The sequence below is a fragment of the Candidozyma auris genome, chromosome 1 (genome assembly GCF_003013715.1).
Source record: "Candidozyma auris chromosome 1, complete sequence".
NCBI lineage: Eukaryota > Fungi > Ascomycota > Pichiomycetes > Serinales > Metschnikowiaceae > Candidozyma > Candidozyma auris.
The window spans coordinates 1,583,763-1,602,286 of NC_072812.1; the positions used below are offsets into that span (position 1 = coordinate 1,583,763).

Below are 18,524 nucleotides of genomic sequence, written 5' to 3' on the forward strand. Positions count from 1 at the left end.
GCATCGAGAGAATCACACAAAACCTGGTGATTCGGCGATATGGGGATCACAAATTGATTTTTCCAAAATTCACAAACGTCTCATCTTCACAGGTCAGGGAGTTTACGATTCCCATTGGACCGACCAGCCTCACAATGGCTGCGAAATGGCAGACCCCTTGACCCGACAGACTCCCAAAAAAGACAGGAGGGTGGGTTCACGAAATGAAACAGTTTTACTAGAGACTCTCGAGATTTTTATTTCTATCGAGCGTTTTGATAATATCTACACCTCATAATTCAGAACTCTCTGTAACCCATGTTGGCGCATCCCTGGTGAGAATTAGTAACCGAGGTGTTCCTATTTGTGCGATAGTGGGAGACCATACTCACCTTGAGTCATATCTCGTGCATGTGCAGCGAAATTTACCTTCTCACAACGGGTTATGCTCTTGTGCACACTGGTAGACGAGAGCATTCTCGTCTTGACTTTGATCCTTTGAATCTTGTAATTTTTCACTTTTGACAATTGTGAATTCTGAACCTTCTGTATTTGTTGACTTTGATTAGTTGAAGTTGTCTCCACAGCTGTATGTCTCCTGAAGCCCTTGAACCACCAAAGGGTTCGGATGCGAAAAGATCGAAGGGAAAGAAGTCTAAAACCCACCTTGACCCGCTGAAAACCATCACAGCACCTGGAACTTCTGTCCCTAGAATAGCTCAAGCTTGTGACAGATGTCGGGCAAAGAAGTCTAAGTGCGATGGGAAGCGGCCCGCCTGTTCTGCCTGCGCTGCTGTCGGTATCAAGTGTGTTGTATCTGATAAGCTATCCAGAAGAGCATTTCCCAAGGGATATACTGAAAAACTTGAAGAAAGAATCCGTCAACTTGAAGCCGAGAATACAAAACTTCAGGGCCTCCTTGACATTCGGGATGAACAGTTGGCGATCAATTCATCCGTGGGGGAAACGACGAACGGTAGATCCGATACCGATCTGGATAGCCCCAGAACGAGTGAACCCAGGGCTGCTTCAAGTCTTCTGAATCCACATTCCGTTTTACATACCCATACACATGGCGATGGCTGTGCTTGTTGTTCAGGCAACAACGCTCTACATGAAAGACCCGTCTCCCTAGCAGGCTCAGTGTATGGTGAGTCGGGGACTGTGTCTGTTCCGCCATCAGTGCTTAGCGGGGATGATGACGATACACACAGCTTATTGAGTCTAGAGGATCCTCTGTTCATGCACGAACCTGGTCTATCCTCTATAAGTCTGTTCATAGGTTTTTCAAATGGAGAGACCAGACCAGCTCCTGGTGCTTTCGCAGCAGCAACTGCCATTGAGCAAATGCACAAAGTGAAAAATTCGGAGCAGCAGAAGTTGGAAGACGAAAACAAGCAACAAATTTTGACCCAACTTCTAGCAGCCTCGATTCCTAGAAGTACGGAAGAGACCCTCTTTATTCCCACGCTCCTAGCTAAGGTATGCCAAGTATATGGCTATGGCTCAAGGCCAGCCATAATAACAGCAAATGCCATCGCGTCCCTCAAAGAGACACTTGATTCCCTGTCATTTCATCAGTCAAATGCGACTGAGGAAGATCACTTGATGTCACTTATTATGGACAGAACTAATATCACCACCCTTTCACATACTGACGCCGTCAAGTTTCTAGATCTTATTGGTCTACCCCCCAGAACAGAAACTGATCAACTTCTTACCCTATACTTCAAGGACTGGGGTTGTATAACGCCCTTGGTTAACAAAAGCGTTTTTCTCAAAAACTACCTAAAGCTCACTGAGATCTTTGATGACCGATCAATTGAGCCTACCTATGAGTACTCATATGAACTGACTGAGAAAGTTGGTGCTTTGATGGTACTCGTGTTGTCGTTTGGTATCCTATCTCAGAAATTTGAACTCATGAAATGTGAGGACCAAAGCCGGTTACACTCCAAAGTGACCATGCTTAGTCGCTACGATAAATTAATTCATGAGTTCATCAAACCAAATTGCATCATCACAAAGTTCTGCTCTCTACAATCACTACAGATTCTTGCGCTAGCACTTCAGTACTGCCTTGCTATTGGGGATGTCACTACTTGTTACGAACTTCGTGGCCGTGTTATTTCAATGGCTCAGCAACTTCGTTTGCATAGATGTCCCGCTGCAGTTTTGGGATTGAATGGTAGAGATATGAATAACGTGCACCTACAGAACTTCATGCAAGGTGAGCGTCGTATTATTTTTTGGTGCATCTACTGTCTTGATGCGTATGCATCATTGAATTTGGGTATCCCAAGACTTCTAAAGGACTACGAGATTGAATGCGCGATGCCATTCAGCGGTAAAAGCGACGATAACGAAGATGATAGAGATCATGAGAATATTTTGATCGTTAACAACACCAAATTGACCATCTTCGGTAAGGTTGCTAAAGGAGCTCTTTGTCTCATGCAATATTGTAAGGTGTTAGGCAACATCATGGATTCTATCTTCACAAGATCTGGTGATATCGATATCACAGAAGTTGCATTGGAAAAGGACAGGATACTCGAATGTTGGAGAAGAGACCTTCCTTCAGAGTTGAAGTTTGATATTGATGTCAACGGATTCTCACTACGAGATCAATCAAACAATAAACTCAATGGTGGCATGGAAGGCACTAACTGGAGCATATACAGTAGTCATCAGTTGGTGATGATATTCTTGTACTACCATGCCAAAGTGTTGATCTATTTGCCCATAATATCAAAGTTTGGCTATCATCACAATGTTGGCTTATCAATGAAAGAGAGACTTGCTCTGAAGCAAAGAGACGTGGCCAGCGTTATTTCCAGCATGACCATGATCCAGCAGTCATCTATTCAGATTCTTGAAGTGATGAAAAATATGTTTTCCAAAACGTCCTACATGATGCCTTTACCACTAAACATACCACGAGAGCAGGCTCGCTTTGCTTTGCTTGTCGCAAAGGGCTCCCTAGATTTTATTAAGGGTGGTTCGCTTCATCAGAATCTGAAGAACCTTCTTTTGGATACGCTTGCAGAGTTCAATCGCGAGGTCGACAAGCATATCCCTGGTGGACTAACTGTCAACTCCACCAAACTCCTCGAACTATCAATAATGTGCATACTAGGCATTACGCCGTCATTGAAAGGTAGTAACAATTTGAGAAAGAAGGTCATGCTGGAAAGACCAATAATCAAGCAAGCTGTGATACGAGATTCCGCGTATACCAACGTGCAAGAAAATGCAAATGCTAATGGCAATAGCTCTAATCAAATGCTGGCTCTATCCGCTTTAAAGGCAGAGCCCGTTGATCAGGCAAGCCTCTCATTTTCAAACGATTACAGCACGATGGATCTCGCTAACTCGAATAGTGACTCCAATGGCTCATCGAATGAGGAAACCCTTGAAGAGCTTTTACATTTTAATCCATTTACTACGAACTATAGCAATCAGCTCACGACCACAGATTTTGCCGCCGACGGATCCCTCGGATTAGTGCCTTTCCTTAATGAGAACGCAGACGCCGATTTCCCGATGGAGGATGACCAGATGAGTGACCGTGCAGGTGAAGAAGGCGGCGCATTCTCGTTTGGTTGGTAGTTCGGCGTCTTGGTACCGAGATCCGAGGTATAGGGTATGTAGTGCGGGTATTAATGGTGGACCACATACCGTATAATATGGGGTAGACCCCATGTAGCAATACTTCTTTGAAGTCACTTTCAAGAGGCCACTGGCATGTCAACATTTGCTAAAATAGGCTTCCGCTCCCTGAACTACGAATCGTTTCGTCCCCACTATCCCTCGTCCTTTTATGACATCTTGGCGAATTACATTGAAAGCAGACATGTCCAAGAGACAGTTGATCTAGGATGCGGCACTGCAGTGGCAACGTTCCCGTTGCTAAAAATTTCGAACCATGTTCGTGGCATTGATTTGTCCCCTGCAATGATTAAGACTGCCAATGAGTTGAAGGAGGTTAGACTCAAGCAATTGGGAGTTTCCGATTTTTCGAGGATTGATTTCGAGGTCAGCTCTGTAGACAACCTCCAAATAGAGAAAGAACTGCTTGATTTGCTTACAGCTGCCCAATGTATTCACTGGTTCGGCGACTTTGACAAGTTTTTTAGATCTGCTGCGAAGTACTTGAAACCAGGAGGAACTTTAGCATACTGGTACTACATTGACCCTGTATTTATTGGATTTAATGATTCAAGTCAAAATCGAGACTCAAAAGAGATATGTGAAAAGGCTAACAAGATTTACAGAAAGTACGCATACGACGATCCTAATTGGTTTGGCCGGTATTGGGAGCAACCAGGGCGTAACATTCTCAGAGACTTACTTGTGGAAGTGGACAACAAGATCCCTGAAGATCTTTTTACAGAGATCAAGATCAAGAAAACCAACGCTGAATTTGGAATGAATTTTCATGAAGACGACCTTGAGTTGCAAAGGTCCGGCATTTCATTGTCTGATTTCGCCAAATACGTTCAGACTTTTGGCGCCGCCCACAACTACGCTGAAGCGCACGGTAAGAATAGTTTACAAAAATTCGAAGATAATATCATTGAGGATTTTGAGCGTGATCTCGGTTGGGACAGAGAAAAGACTACGGTCGATATCGCGTGGAGCACAGGCTATAGCTTCATGAAGAAAAGGTGAAGACAAGCTTATAAATAGACGGTGTTTGTAGTATAGAGAGCAGACTTTGTATACTTACGGTCCACTGAATTCGTGCTGCTTATTATGGCTGCGAACCATAGCCGCACTGTTAGAGAAATCCCCAAAAATTAGGTATTCATCAGTCTGCACCACCAGACCAACGCTTTTCATAATCACATTAGCCGAATAAACCCTGACAACCTTCACTAGACTACAATTCATGATTAATATTCCCAAATTCATCTTCAAGCTTGTGGGCTTTTCGTTCATTGTATGGGTTATTCTCTCTACTGCCGTTCCCCAGCTTTCCCTCAAGTACGAGAGTAAGGAGATTCAATCCAACCGCTTCCAAACCACAGCATACCCATACAGTTCACTCACGTCACCGAGTCCACAGCCAATCACAAACAGCAATGTGTATTATATCATAGGGCATCCGGATGACGAGGTTATGTTCTTTGCACCGTCACTATTAGAACTTTCAAAGAAGAAGCACAACAATCGCGTCCATTTGATTTGTTTCTCTAAGGGAGATGCGGTGGATCCTTCTTTTGGTGGTATCAGATCAGAAGAGCTTAAAAGATCGGCGAGAATATTGGGAATTCCCGAATCCAGCGTAACGATCTTGGAGAAGTACGCAGATGGGATGAACGTTCAGTGGGATACAGTGGATATCAGCGCTAGTTTAAATAAAATCATCAAGGATTCACAGGCAACACTCATTACCTTCGATGAACAGGGAGTATCCAATCATCCAAATCATATATCATTATATCACGGAGCCCGAGACTTCTATGCCAACGCGCTTAGGAGAAGATCCGCACAAAATAAGCTTTACGTGCTTAGGACCCTAAATTTCTGGGAGAAGTATTCATTCACTCTTCTTTCCAATGTTGAGTTGTTTGTGGACTTGATCTCGAAGCATTTTTTGAACAACCTCTTAAAGTTGAACGTGAACGTCAGCTTTTTCAATCAGGTATCTCGTGAAAAAGTTCCATCGATAAGATTTTACTCTGACTTGAACATGCTAAGTGTGTCATATGCTGCTATGGCATACGGACACTTTTCCCAAATGGTATGGTTCCGCTACGGGTGGCTACTATTTAGTAGGTACCTCACATATAACCTTTTAATACAAGTGATATAGTTCATGATCACTTCATATAGCATTATAGATTAGAAATCAATACATCATTTCATCAGAAGTTTTTGAAACCAAACTGTTTTTGACACCAGTTTGCACCATGCTCGAAATAATCTTGCTTCGAGATGGAGATCTCTTCAAAAAGATTGTCGTTGACTAAAGACGCACCACCATACCATGCCACTTCATTGAGCTTGCGGTTTTGCGGAAGGCTCCTTACTTCCCAATTGACAGGGAGCTCCTTTTTGAGTTCGGCAATTAGACGCTCAGGGAGGTTAGGTATGTAGCTGCTACCACCCACGATATTTATATTGGCCAGAAGCAAAGGTCTAGCAGCTTCTGGACAGGAGTAAATTGATTCCACCACCAAGTCCGTTAGACTCTTGAAATTTGCATTCTGAATCATTGGTGAGTTCGAAAGACTATTATTATCAAGCATTATCTCTGGATGAAAGTAGGACTCAGGAATAGTAAATCTTTCATCAAACAACTTCAAGGTTTGCGCATCAGCACTGGGACTTTGATCCTCCGATTTGACGTAACCTGTGAACGTGGTTTTGAAGTCTGGAAGGACAAATTCACACTTGTATTTAAGCTTCTTATTCAAAGCAGCTCCAAAATTATCAGCGACGAACATAGTCTTTTCCTTGAGTGTATTTAAAAGAATGGGCTCATCTGTAATATCGTAATGCCTGAAGGAAGTTGTTTCCCTTAGTAGCCCGTTGAGGTGACGACCGCCAATGGGGAGCTTTTTTATGCCTTTCCAATACGGAACCTGATATAAGACTGGAACTACCCAAGTCGAGCTGAATCCGCAATCGACAACGATTGTAAAATCTAGAGGTTTGTCTCCACCGTTCCAAGGAATCAAAGATTGAGGTATGCACCTATAGTATTCGCCAAATCCGTATTCCTCAAATACAATGAGGTCTGTGTTCATAGATAGTTGAGGAAGCTGAAAGGGTGTCTCTGTGAGGGTCAAGTGAATATTCAGTAGGTCAAGCTCCTTTTGAGGAGATAGCTGATCAAATGTATAGTCCCATAAAGTCTTCTCAACCTCCCAGGAGGTCAAGTGGCCCAGATCGTGGGGTCGCCTGAAGTTAATCCCAGAATAAAGGTTTGTATGTGAGAGATAGTCGTTGCCGACGTATATGACACCATCACGAGCTTTGGCCAAGGCGTTTTGAATGACGAGCGGCGAATCCAGTGTATTGAATCCAGCTTTTATCTCGTAGGAACCATTATCAAGCACAACGTGTTGTTTCGTCATGGTGGTTGAACAAGAATGCCCTTCCTGTTTACTATGTGATCAGGAGTGCAGGATTCTGGCAGATGGCTGCAACAAGTAGGTCAAAAACCTTGGAGAATTAAACTCAAATAATCGCTTCTAGAAAGAAGTCAAGAAGACATTCTTCTTGGTTCATTCTACCAAGCCGTGATGATCTATTACATTATTTCTTGTCTTTTCAAAAATATGCCCCGAGAAGAGCCACAGTGAGTATGCCACAATTCACTGAGTATGCATGACAAAGAGTGAAAGAAAACATATGTTTTTCACTAGCATTTCCAAAAATAATGACAATGATAATTAACAAAATATCACTTCGGATATCCCAGTGATGATAAGCGCAACTTGAATCTCGACTCATACGGGCCACATGAATTAGCTTTGGGGAGAACTCACGAAGGAGCATCTTCGCGAAAGTTGCAAATTCGTTTCCATCCCACATATCTCATTGAACTTCAAGCTGTTTCTTCAAGTTCAGTCAAAGTGTATTCTCATATTACGTCACTTAATTTTCAAAGCCTTGCATTCATTTTCCAATACTGGCACCTACTTATTTTGACTTCCGTGCATTCATTTGTTCGGCACGTTGCGAATGAGACAGACGGTATGCCGCTTCTCAGACAGGTCTCAGCTCATTATCCCTGGTACATATACAAGTGCAGTGCCCATCTCCACCCCACCTTTTGCATTAACACGGTGAAACAAACGTTCCAGGACTAATACTTGCCTGAGCTTCAAAAAAAAAAAAAAAAAAAGAGTAAAGACTAGTCGTCTTCTATTTCAGACTACAGTTTACAATATGACTCTTCTCTCCAGAGTGCTCAATCACAACTCTGAGAAGACGAGGCCTCCACTTTCCCCGAGGACGCTGGCGTCCAATATCAAGAGCCCTCGTGTGAAGCTTTCGATAACTTTAGAATCTCCTCCTGTCGTCTTGTATGGTCAGCCTCATGAATCGTCCGGCTCCATTGTTTCTGGCGTGCTACGCATGGAGGTGCTCCCTTACCAGAGAGGCACCGACAGTCCCAAGAAAACTCCAGACTCTCTCACTCCGGTATCTTCAGTGGGAAGTGTTGGTACAGACTCTGAAGTTGAGCTCACCTCGGTGACGCTTCTGCTTGTTCAGACTATGCGCTACACCAAGCCTTTCCAGATTCCATCGGGATCGGTGGCGTCATGTAAATCATGTGCTACAAAGCGAAACACTTTGGCCAGGTGGGATGTTTTAATTGAGCCTGCTACTTTCGCTGTTGGGATCCACGCCTATCCCTTTTCACATCTTCTTCCTGGTCTGCTCGCCGCATCCACAAAATTAGGCACCAACCAGTCACACTCATATATAAAGTACGACATTATAGCAGTGGCTGTGGCCGGATCAAAGAAAATCACTGCTCTGCTACCATTGTGTGTGCTGAGGTCTATTCTACGAGGCCCAGATCGAAACTCTCTTCGAGTATTTCCTCCTACTGATGTAACTGCCAGCGCTGTGTTGCCGAACGTCATATATCCGAAGTCAACGTTTCCCATTGAGCTACGATTAAATAATATCGTGAGTTCAAAACAAGACCGGCGCTGGCGAATGAGAAAACTCACGTGGAAGTTAGAGGAAAACACCAAAGTACGTGCGTCTGTCTGTTCGAAGCATGAAAATAAATTACAACTCACGAAGGAGCTGCAAAGGCAAGCTCAACTCAGCAGACTAAAGTCAGGATTACAAGAAAATAAGACCTCGGGTCTTCATCATCTGACAGTACAAACTTCGATGCGTCTTGAGACACCTCCTTCACAGATGTTTAGAGCTGCAGACGCAGCGGCAGCCATCGAAGCTACTGAATCTGGAAATCGTGATATCGATGAACAGCCTGAGATCGACGAAGGTGTACCCAATAGACCTATTGACGAGGCTCTAAATTTTGATCTGGACTTTTCTCGTCTTAGAGCGACACCAACGAGCCCTGGAACACAATCACCTTCCAATGCAAATGCGAGCGGGTCAGCAAATACGCCCTCTCAGGCCGACAGAATAAGACCTATGCCCAGTCATCCATTCACTAATAATCATCGCACGACAGTTGATGATTTACGTCCCCTGTCCACAAATAGAAGACTGTCAGATTCAGGGATGCCACAAGAAGAGCTCTATCTTGACGAGCTAAGAGTTGTTTCCCATGGCGAAATAAAGTCAGGCTGGAAATCCGACTTTCTGGGTAAAGGACGTATTGAGCTTGTTGCAGAGATCTCGGCCATGGAGTGCTCGACGGGAATGCAAAGACATGTCACGCAAGCTTCTTCTACTGATCCTAAGCAAGACGAGACACAAGAAGGTTTACGTAATGGAGCCAACATATCGTGTGATATTGACGACCCTGCTTTAGGCGTGTTCGTCAACCATCTTTTGGTTGTGGAGGTTGTCGTTGCCGAGGAACTCATTCATGTTGCTAGGCAAAAGGCCCAGGGCGACAGTCTAACCCCTATCGACTCGTCAACTTCCATTAATTCGACAATGAATGTAAGGGAAACCCAGGTTGGTGTTCCCACTGGAGCTGCTCGTGTATTAAGAATGCAATTCAAGATGAATGTCACGGAGAGATCAGGACTTGGGATAGCTTGGGACGATGAAGTACCTCCCATGTACGAGGATGTCAGGGCATTGAGCCCTCCTACTTATCTGAGGCTGGCTACTGATACACCACTTCTGAGTTACACTGCCACACCCGTTACAAGTTCCAGACAAACACCAGCTATTTTGTACGGAGAAGGTGAGACGCCGGGGTTGGCTGCTTTCAATAGTAATTCCTTAATTATGAACAGCGATCTTAGCGATTTGGACGAGCAAGTTCAAGACTTCCGACTTTGAGAATGCATTTGGGCGTGGCTGCGAATGGTCTAGATGTGTGAGGCGTGTTAGTAAGACAGCCGTGACAAGGCTGAAGAATATGACGAAGCTTTTTACTAAAGGCAATTTACCTTTTGAGAATATCAAAATCAGTCAGCACCAGCTTGTTATCTCGAGTTATCTCACGGTGAAAACGGCTCCATTGGGATCAGTAAAGACAATAATGTGCCTGCGAATAGTCTTAGTGTGATGCGTCAGTTACACACTCCTCCGTAGAGCCGTGCGATAACCTCGTGCAACACGACAAGTCTATCAGCCGTAGATAACAAGCTACATTCAGCATCAGTTAACGAAGGCATCATCTTGAACTTCGATATACACTATCTAAAAAGCAGAATTCACACCTTATCCCCTTAACAGATTTACGAAATCACCACATTGTCTGGTCCAATTAGTAAATCATCCTGCACTTGACCCTCTCAAGATCTGTAGGAATCCAACTGCTGGGAAGGCTGGCGACGCAATACACCCAGCTTTAACAGTTACATAAAGCGTTATACAATTATACATATATTTTTAATCGGTTTAAGAACGAATCAACTAGGTTTGAGCTGTCAGGTTACCCCATAACCAAAATTTGGCTACAGATCGAAGTCGAACATTTAGTTGAATTTCTTCTCCTCATCCCTGGCCGCCAATGATGCACTCCCAAAGCAAGAGACAGCAGCCGCTATTCCATCTAGAGGAAGATTTTGACAATCCACGAAGGTCAAGTGTGGGGAAGAAACCTCCCTCAATAATAACCTCTTCTTCGAAGCTAAATCCACTGCTATCGAGAACAGCTTCCAATCAAACAGACTTCACAAACATCAATAGTGTTTTACAGTTCCCCATCGAAAACTCCCACTCCTATTCATATGCGCATTTGTCGCCCAACTCCTTAGCTCTCCGGCTCAATGTTTTGAAAAGGTCTTTGGAAATTTTGAAGGAGAGGCCAAAATGGTTTAGGGCCATGAATCATGAGGCCCCAAACAACAGTGACGAGGAAGATGGCGCGTCAGAACTCACTGTTCCGGACGATAGGAAAGGAGAGAATGGTTTCCGTTCTCTGTCTGCCCGTAAGATTTACCATGACGCTTCTAGGAACGCAAGCGGTGAAAGCATACTACTTCACTCCGATCGTCATCTTCATCCTGACCGTTGTAATATACGTTCAGATGCTTCTTCTGCCGCATTATCGGCGCTTTTCAGGCCCAAGATGTCGCGAGCAGATAGCTTACCCATCTCGAGATTAAGTTCTGCTGGACTGATCAGGCAGGAGAGGTCCCCCATCAACAATAAATATTCGTCCTGGAAACAAGAAGAGGCGAAAATACTCAAAGAGATTTCTTCACCTAGTGACACAATGTTGAGTGACGACCTCAAAGATCTCATTCTGCTTCTTGAAAACGATACATCAGAACTTGACAATAACACAGAGATAGCATCGACACTTCACGACTTGTCCCTTTCGTCAGGGGAACATGACTTGAAGACAAAGCAAAATATGTTGAAGTCAAAACTTCTCCTCGCCTTGGCTACTCCTTTTGTCGAATCTGCCTCCCTGACCACTTCGCTTTTGAGCTCAAACACCCCCGACACGGCGGCACTGTCTGCACCTATACCTACTGCATCTACTACATCATTGAACTTGTTAAACAGCATCAATCTGCCCCAGACCTCTTCAGCAGGAAGCCGACCATTTCATGTTCTCTCACTGGGGAAACATTCTTCACCGCAATCCGTTTTCACGGTGGAGGACACCAATCCGTGGAAGTTGAAGGCCGCAAATGATTTGGCTTGCTTGATGTTTGGTGTACTGAAAAGTATGATCAAGAACCTCACATTGATGGATCTTATTGCACCACAATTCAGGTACTTCGTTACAGAAAAATTGACCAAAGCAATGACCACCTCTGTAGAAAATGAGGGTTTCACCAAGCTGTCTATCATCTTTGCTGGAGAAATAATTGCCATATCGCGTCAAGCGGATCATGATTTTGCTTGGACATCCATGTGGGCAAAAAAGAGAGGAAACTTGATAATCTGCATGTTTGAGCAAATTCCGTGTGATGCTTTCGACATCGTGGTTCTGTGTGATAAAAGTTCATATCCACAGGCTCACTATGGGCTAATGTCAGTGCAAGAAATAGCAGGAAAGCTCGTCAATCCTCATTGGCATGACCTGGAGAAATCTTTGAAGGATATTTCAGAAACTTTAGATCAGGAACTTGCGTCTCTGGCTGCTAGCCACGAACGCGAAACTGATGACTGTGATTATCGAGACAGTAATAAAATCAACAGAATTCGATACTTCACTTTACAAGTCCGAGATGACAATATCCCTTGTGCTGTCACATCTTATCCGCTTGAGATTGATGATAACAAATACGAGATCAAGCTCAAGGTCCATTCCATGCCTTACATAGCAGGTATGTTTGTTGTCAGGTTTGGTGACTACGAGATACTCTCTAGCAACAACGCAATTGCAAACAATTTATTTGGAAAGTCATCAGAGGAGATTTTAAATCACAGCATAGATGAAATTATTCCGGATTTTTCAAAAATTCTCAATGCTGGTTTAAGAGACCAAGCTGAGCCCATCAGTATTGTCCCTGGTTTAGTCCTTCCCGAACATTTCTTCAGAAAATATGATGCCGTACTAAAACACAGATCAAAGGGGGAGTTGACTATGGAAGAGCTCTTTTTCAAGTCTAAAGGTATTGCCGGCGTCCACAGAGATGGAAAGAAACTCTGCATAGACGTTCAACTTCGTGTCATTCTGAATGATGTGTTTGTTTTGTGGGTAACCTACTCAAGGCATTCCAAAGACATCGCAAGTGAACTCGACAAACTCACAAGAAGTACTTCTTCGAAGTCGTTGAGTAGTAGTCCTAAGCAAAGAAGTAATTCGGATGTTTTGAACAACGATTTACCATCTCAACTTCGTCTCTTTCCGGAGAACGAAAATGATCTCATTGAACTTGGGTCCACAAGTCTGGAAATTAGTCGTGCCAACAGTACGAGAAGACCAAAAAAGGCGAGTACGTTTTCAATACCTGTAACTTACATGGATCACAACTATGAACGCAGCACGCTGGAGCGGAGTAATCTATACGCCTACCGCGCCGCATCAACGGGGAAAAGCCAGGGCTCGGAGTCAAGTAATGATAGAGATAGAATTGATGGTGTTGACTCAGAACCGTCGTCATATACCGAAACGTCTACGGACCAGCGTTGTCATCATTTTACCGAGGAGGAGTTGTTGAGGATTGAAAATGATGTTTTGAGTCAAAAGATGAAGCTTTCCAAAGAATGGCCGAAAGCCGTGGGTGCAAAGCGCCGCACTAAGAAATTTGATGAGTTTAAGGTTTTGAAGAAGCTCGGTGAAGGTGCCTATGGGAAGGTTGTTCTTGCTGAGCACAAAGAAGATCATGCTTATCAAATCATTATCAAGTGTATCGACAAGCAAAGAATTTTGGTCGACACATGGGTTAGAGATCGCCAATTAGGCACAATTCCGTCCGAAATTCAAGTTATGGCCACACTTAACAACGAGCCACATCCAAACATAATGCGAATCATTGACTACTTTGAAGATCCCAACTATTACTACTTGGAGACGCCAATTTTTGGAGACCCTCCTGCGATAGATCTCTTTGACTACATCGAGGTCAAAAAAGACATGAGCGAAATTGAATGTCAATATATTTTTACGCAGATCGTCAATGCCATTTACCATCTACATAAGAACGGCATTGTTCATAGAGACATTAAGGACGAAAATGTCATCGTCGATGAGCGAGGCATCATCAAATTGATAGATTTTGGTAGCGCTGGCTACGTGAGACTGGGGCCATTTGATGTTTTTGTGGGTACCATTGACTACGCTTCACCCGAGGTGTTGAGAGGTGAAAAGTACGAGGGAAAACCACAAGATATTTGGGCATTGGGAATCTTGCTCTACACCATGATTTATAAGGAGAATCCCTTCTACAACGTCGATGAGATTATGGAAGGCGACTTGCGCGTCCCATATGTGCTTAGCGACGCATCATTGGCTCTTATCAAAAAAATCTTAGTGAGAGACATAAACTTGCGCCCAACCATCACAGACATTATTGAAGATAAGTGGCTTGATATTTGAATCTTGTCTGGAATCTCTACTCCGCTCAACTATGCAATGAGTTTATGTGCAGGTTCACACGCACCAAACGAAGACAATTCGCGTGCTGAGGACGCGCTCCATCGAGATACTACGAATCCACCAGTTGCTTGCCCATGGAAGATGTCGACCAAAATGGATCTCAAAATAGTTCGCAATCTGCTGAAGTCCAATTGATTCTGCAAACGGGTGACAAACCGATTTCTTTCACCATTCTTCGACCCATAGCAAACCCCAGCATCCGCACGCTACTACATCACGATATACTACTTCGAAAGGTGTTCTTCAGCAAACAATTGAGCTCTGTCACTGCTGATACATCAACTGCATACTTTGTACAGGTCATAGATTCATTAAGCTCTACACGCTTTGGTATAATTAATAGAATTCTACCGTCTCCATATGCCTACGAGCTATTCGTCTTCTCATCCACTGAGACGGCCAACAGGCTCCAGTATACCGCTGAAACCTTCATTTCAAGCTTATCGAAGCAAGAATTTATAGAAAACTGGACCACAAATCCACGACTATCGTCCGTTGGACCTCCGAATCTATCAGGATTCTCGATGAAGCCTCCTTCGTCGCATCTTTCCCCGGTCACGAGCCGTCACATAGTTGTTACCGAATTATCTCCCCAAAGTGAGACCGACCCCGTCAATTTTCTTCAGTCACGCTACTATAGCATTCTTTACTCCTTGTCCACGCCACTTTCATATTTCCCCAAAACCACCTTAACGCGTCTACGAAATATGTGTGGTAAAAACTCAAAAGAATTGGAAGAGAGTTTATTGTCAGTCTACTTGAGCCCCGAGGGCCTCAATCGAAGGCATAGACTGAGGTATGGTCTTGATTCAGAAAACAGGAACATGGAGCATTTGACTATTTGTAAATATGAGGCTGAAAACCGGGAGCAGCTTTTGAGAAGACACTTTTTGGGTGCGGCATCTGATGAGAATAGACAGAATGTAATCTTTGATCTAAAGCGCAGAGAAGCTCAGCTTCAAATATTGGTGATCATGCAGATTCTTTTGAACTGGGGGGTCGACGAGACCAAGTTTTTAAGGAGAAGCTTGAAGAAGCAAGAGGAAGTTCAGAAGAAGACACACAAGCCTTCTCTCGTTCGCAAGAAGTCCAAAGCTATCAAAAAAATAGTGCCTACCTTCTTGGGTGTGGGAGTCCACGAGAATGATTCACAAGTTGGATTGCAAAATAATTCAATTACCGAAACATCAATTTTCTACTCGCTAATATTTCTTGTCGACCAGATGAGTATATGGGACGTTGTCACTGGGAAACTCAAACAGAAGAAGGATGACAGCATGTATGGATTTCTCGCGTACGTCTTTGTGCCATTCTTTAATGACAAGTTACCTCGGATTGTCAAATTTGTAATTGAAAAGGTGAAGGAGCTGCAACCTAATTTTAAGGTACCCAAGATTAGGTCCTCGAAAAACAATGGTGATGAGAGTCCATATGATTCCTCAACCATTAAAACATCCAAGAGCGAAGACTCGACACTCTCGGAGAAGGGAAAGCCATCAAGGTTCAAGAAAATCCTCTTGCCAAGAGACCATACCCCCATTCTTCGAAAAGCCAGGACATCAATCAGCGAAGATACTGAGAAACCTGCTTTTTCGTTAAAAAGAACCAAATCAAACTTGGGCTCTAAGAATTTGAAAAAGAGACAAGTCGATATGTCGATCCGTAATAAAGACGATCTGGCGGAGAACGACAAATCCACCTCACTCATTTTCGCTGATGCACGAAGGAGCAAGGTTATGAACGGTTCTTTCTTGACAAGCAAAACGCTGTCAGACTCTTTTCAAAAGACTGTCAATGATGTCACTTTGATTCAAGCTACACCGTCAGCGAAGCGAATACGAGATGTTATCATGGCAACTCCTCAGAATGTTCCTTTAGAAAAAGCAGAGATCATTGTTCCCGACTCGACGAAAAGAACGTCTCTAGTTCAGCAAAAGCTATCTCAGTTAGCTCCGCCGCTTGACACAGAGACTAAAGTGTTCAGTTCTCCAGTGTATGGCTCTTCGGACAAATCGTCACATTTGTTTCTGCATCCGTCTGAGCGGCAGGTAATCCAAAGCTCACCCTCGATGATAACATCCTCACCAACAAAGCCTGATGAAGACTTGATTAAGCCTGACAACCTTAGGAATCCATTTATGAAGGCAACTTTACAGGGATCTCCAGGTCGCCCTGTGCAAGGCAGGAAGCGATCAAAACAAGATTACGGTACGGCAACTGTGGATACAATTCAAGATACCAAAACGCCTGTCTCGATAACTTTCGAAGGTCGTAGTGTTCCTATTTTACAGCCGAACCAGAGTGCACTAGATAATGACGGCGAAGCAACGGATGCTGACTCAGATCATATGGGCAGAAATGACTCAGATTCGGATTCGGATTTCGAAAAACTACTTGCAAGGGCGTCCAATCGCCCTATAAAAACGTACAGTCGAGGACGAAAGAGATGAGATGTAGGTTACCAAAGCATTCATTATATTTCAATATTCGCTTCACCAATAAAAATCCCCCGACAAATACTCTTTGCATCAGGTCTTTTAAGAAGATCGTTTGCCAATGGCTCTCCGATTCTTTCTTTTAATTTCTCCTTGACCGTGTCGCTTGGATCTTGAGAATCGACATCCATGGCACTCGCATCTTTCAGAGGTGTGTCCTCGATCTTCAACTTCTCCAACACCTCAATGACCTTTTCCTTGAGGATGTTAGTCTCAACAGTCCGTTTCTTGTCGTTCTCTATCACTTGTTTGTACCACATTTTTACATTTCCCACCAACACAAGTCTTATAACTTCCGTACCTAACTTCTCTATGCCAAGAAGAGCGCCGTAGTGCGTTCCCAAAGGTTTTGAAGAATCCAACAAAGCCCTCAAGAATGTACGGGTTACACGAGGTTTGAGTGTGGAGTATGAGGAGCCAAAAGAGTCGATTATGTGCTGTAAAAGAAGGGACGCAAATTGTCTCACAGCAAATTGTCCCTTGATTATTTCAAGAACTGCATCGTCATCAGCGTTTTCAGGAACTGGCGGTCCGACCCTTTTGGCTAGCAAGAGGGTGAGAATGCAGGGCACGAGCGCATGGACGTAAGGGTCTAAGAACAAAGTTTTATTATCACACAAGGCGGAGATTACCTCTAGCAAAGTAATCAATAGCTCAATGTTTCTTAATTGATTTGTCACTTGTTCTGCAACGAATTGAATGAAGTATGGTACGAGTTGGTGCAAACCGGGATCAGTACGTAGAGAGTTCAACGCTGCATCCTTAAAAGTCTCCTTTTCTGGTTCTGTGGATATGAGTACCTCAACAATTTTGTTGAAGTAAAGCTGAAGCTCTTTGGAAAGCGTATGTTTAACGAGGGGTTTAACTTCCACATCCTTGTCACCCTTCTTTGTTTTCTGTCTGGTATTAGGATCCTTGGAGTCCTCAGAAGAGCCAGAATTCAGTCCCGATGACAGTAGCAAATCATTACCGTACACCGATGATGTTGCGCCTCTCACAACAGAGGGCAAGCTTTTGATTTCTGAGGCCAATGGATTCTGTGGAATCATAGGCTGCACGCCCTCAATTGCCAACCAATGAGCGGTGAAGGTGGTTTGTCTGGGAACTCTCGGAAGCTCTTGGTTTATCAATTTTTCAAACTCTATTTCGTTATCGTCGATATAATATAACGTTTGCCCACCTGCGCCAGAAAGAGCTTCTTTATACACCAACGGCTGAGACTGATCATAGCCAAAGAGAGGCTCTATGTTCAAGACTTTTAGGGCATGATTTATGTCACTCGTGGAAAGAAGCTTTCTCTTCGAATGACGCATGAACTTGATTGCAGTCTCAAGAATCTCATGGATTCTATACTCTACATCCATCGCCAAGTTCTTCGCGGCATCATCTGGAAGTGTGATACCCAATAGTTCAGCAGCATCCTTTACTGTATCATGTGGAGACCAAAGAGTATGGGAAAGGGGGATTTTGGCTGCTGAGTCCATACTTGTTGTAATATTCGCTTAGCTAAAGTGTTGTTCTGAGGTGAGTCTATAGACGTAGACATGCAGGACGTTTTATGTTGGAAATACTGCAAAGTCAACGGTGCATGGAAGAAACAAGAGTGGCCAGTCCAAAAAGGGCAAACTTTCGTTGCCGGGGCAGGTTAGATATCTACGAGTTAATTTTACGCCTAGAAGAATGGATGCGAGTACTTTTTCTATAGTAAAGGATAAGAGTAGCTCATACATATGGTCGACAGAATTAGGAGCCAAGTAGGCCAAACATACCCAACAACGGATGAAAGCCGTCTTTTTTAAGGTAAAAGAAGGAGTTTAGATCACCTAGAATATCTTCGTTTAGGTCTCTTCTAGCTATAGTGT

The 18,524-nt window shown here is 43.7% G+C and overlaps 8 protein-coding genes across 8 annotated transcripts; 6 read left to right on the top strand and 2 right to left on the bottom strand. All coding sequences in view use genetic code 12, as the record gives it.

Moving 5' to 3' along the window:
- Nucleotides 1-570: 570 nt before the first annotated feature.
- Nucleotides 571-3,591, top strand: CAT8 (DNA-binding transcription factor CAT8; the record flags this gene model as incomplete). Its single annotated transcript, XM_029034956.2, has 1 exon — nucleotides 571-3,591. One exon carries the CDS (start codon nucleotides 571-573, stop codon nucleotides 3,589-3,591), a length of 3,021 nt encoding a protein of 1,006 aa, XP_028890198.2.
- A 135-nt stretch (nucleotides 3,592-3,726) lies between these two features.
- CJI96_0000731 (uncharacterized protein) lies at nucleotides 3,727-4,653 on the top strand (the record flags this gene model as incomplete). Its single annotated transcript, XM_029034957.2, has 1 exon — nucleotides 3,727-4,653. The coding sequence occupies one exon, from the start codon at nucleotides 3,727-3,729 to the stop codon at nucleotides 4,651-4,653; it is 927 nt and encodes a 308-aa protein (XP_028890199.1).
- Nucleotides 4,654-4,873: 220 nt separating this feature from the next.
- Nucleotides 4,874-5,800, top strand: CJI96_0000732 (N-acetylglucosaminylphosphatidylinositol deacetylase; the record flags this gene model as incomplete). The annotated part of the gene is made up of 1 exon (XM_029034958.2): nucleotides 4,874-5,800. One exon carries the CDS (start codon nucleotides 4,874-4,876, stop codon nucleotides 5,798-5,800), a length of 927 nt encoding a protein of 308 aa, XP_028890200.2.
- Nucleotides 5,801-5,852: 52 nt separating this feature from the next.
- Nucleotides 5,853-7,067, bottom strand: CJI96_0000733 (uncharacterized protein; the record flags this gene model as incomplete). The annotated part of the gene is made up of 1 exon (XM_029034959.2): nucleotides 5,853-7,067. One exon carries the CDS (start codon nucleotides 7,065-7,067, stop codon nucleotides 5,853-5,855), a length of 1,215 nt encoding a protein of 404 aa, XP_028890201.2.
- Nucleotides 7,068-7,884: 817 nt separating this feature from the next.
- Nucleotides 7,885-9,942, top strand: CJI96_0000734 (uncharacterized protein; the record flags this gene model as incomplete). The annotated part of the gene is made up of 1 exon (XM_029034960.2): nucleotides 7,885-9,942. One exon carries the CDS (start codon nucleotides 7,885-7,887, stop codon nucleotides 9,940-9,942), a length of 2,058 nt encoding a protein of 685 aa, XP_028890202.2.
- A 676-nt stretch (nucleotides 9,943-10,618) lies between these two features.
- FUN31 (serine/threonine protein kinase) lies at nucleotides 10,619-14,107 on the top strand (the record flags this gene model as incomplete). The annotated part of the gene is made up of 1 exon (XM_029034961.2): nucleotides 10,619-14,107. One exon carries the CDS (start codon nucleotides 10,619-10,621, stop codon nucleotides 14,105-14,107), a length of 3,489 nt encoding a protein of 1,162 aa, XP_028890203.2.
- Nucleotides 14,108-14,241: 134 nt separating this feature from the next.
- CJI96_0000736 (uncharacterized protein) lies at nucleotides 14,242-16,617 on the top strand (the record flags this gene model as incomplete). Its single annotated transcript, XM_029034963.2, has 1 exon — nucleotides 14,242-16,617. One exon carries the CDS (start codon nucleotides 14,242-14,244, stop codon nucleotides 16,615-16,617), a length of 2,376 nt encoding a protein of 791 aa, XP_028890205.2.
- A 23-nt stretch (nucleotides 16,618-16,640) lies between these two features.
- TAF60 (Taf60p) lies at nucleotides 16,641-18,146 on the bottom strand (the record flags this gene model as incomplete). Its single annotated transcript, XM_029034981.2, has 1 exon — nucleotides 16,641-18,146. One exon carries the CDS (start codon nucleotides 18,144-18,146, stop codon nucleotides 16,641-16,643), a length of 1,506 nt encoding a protein of 501 aa, XP_028890223.2.
- Nucleotides 18,147-18,524: the final 378 nt, after the last annotated feature.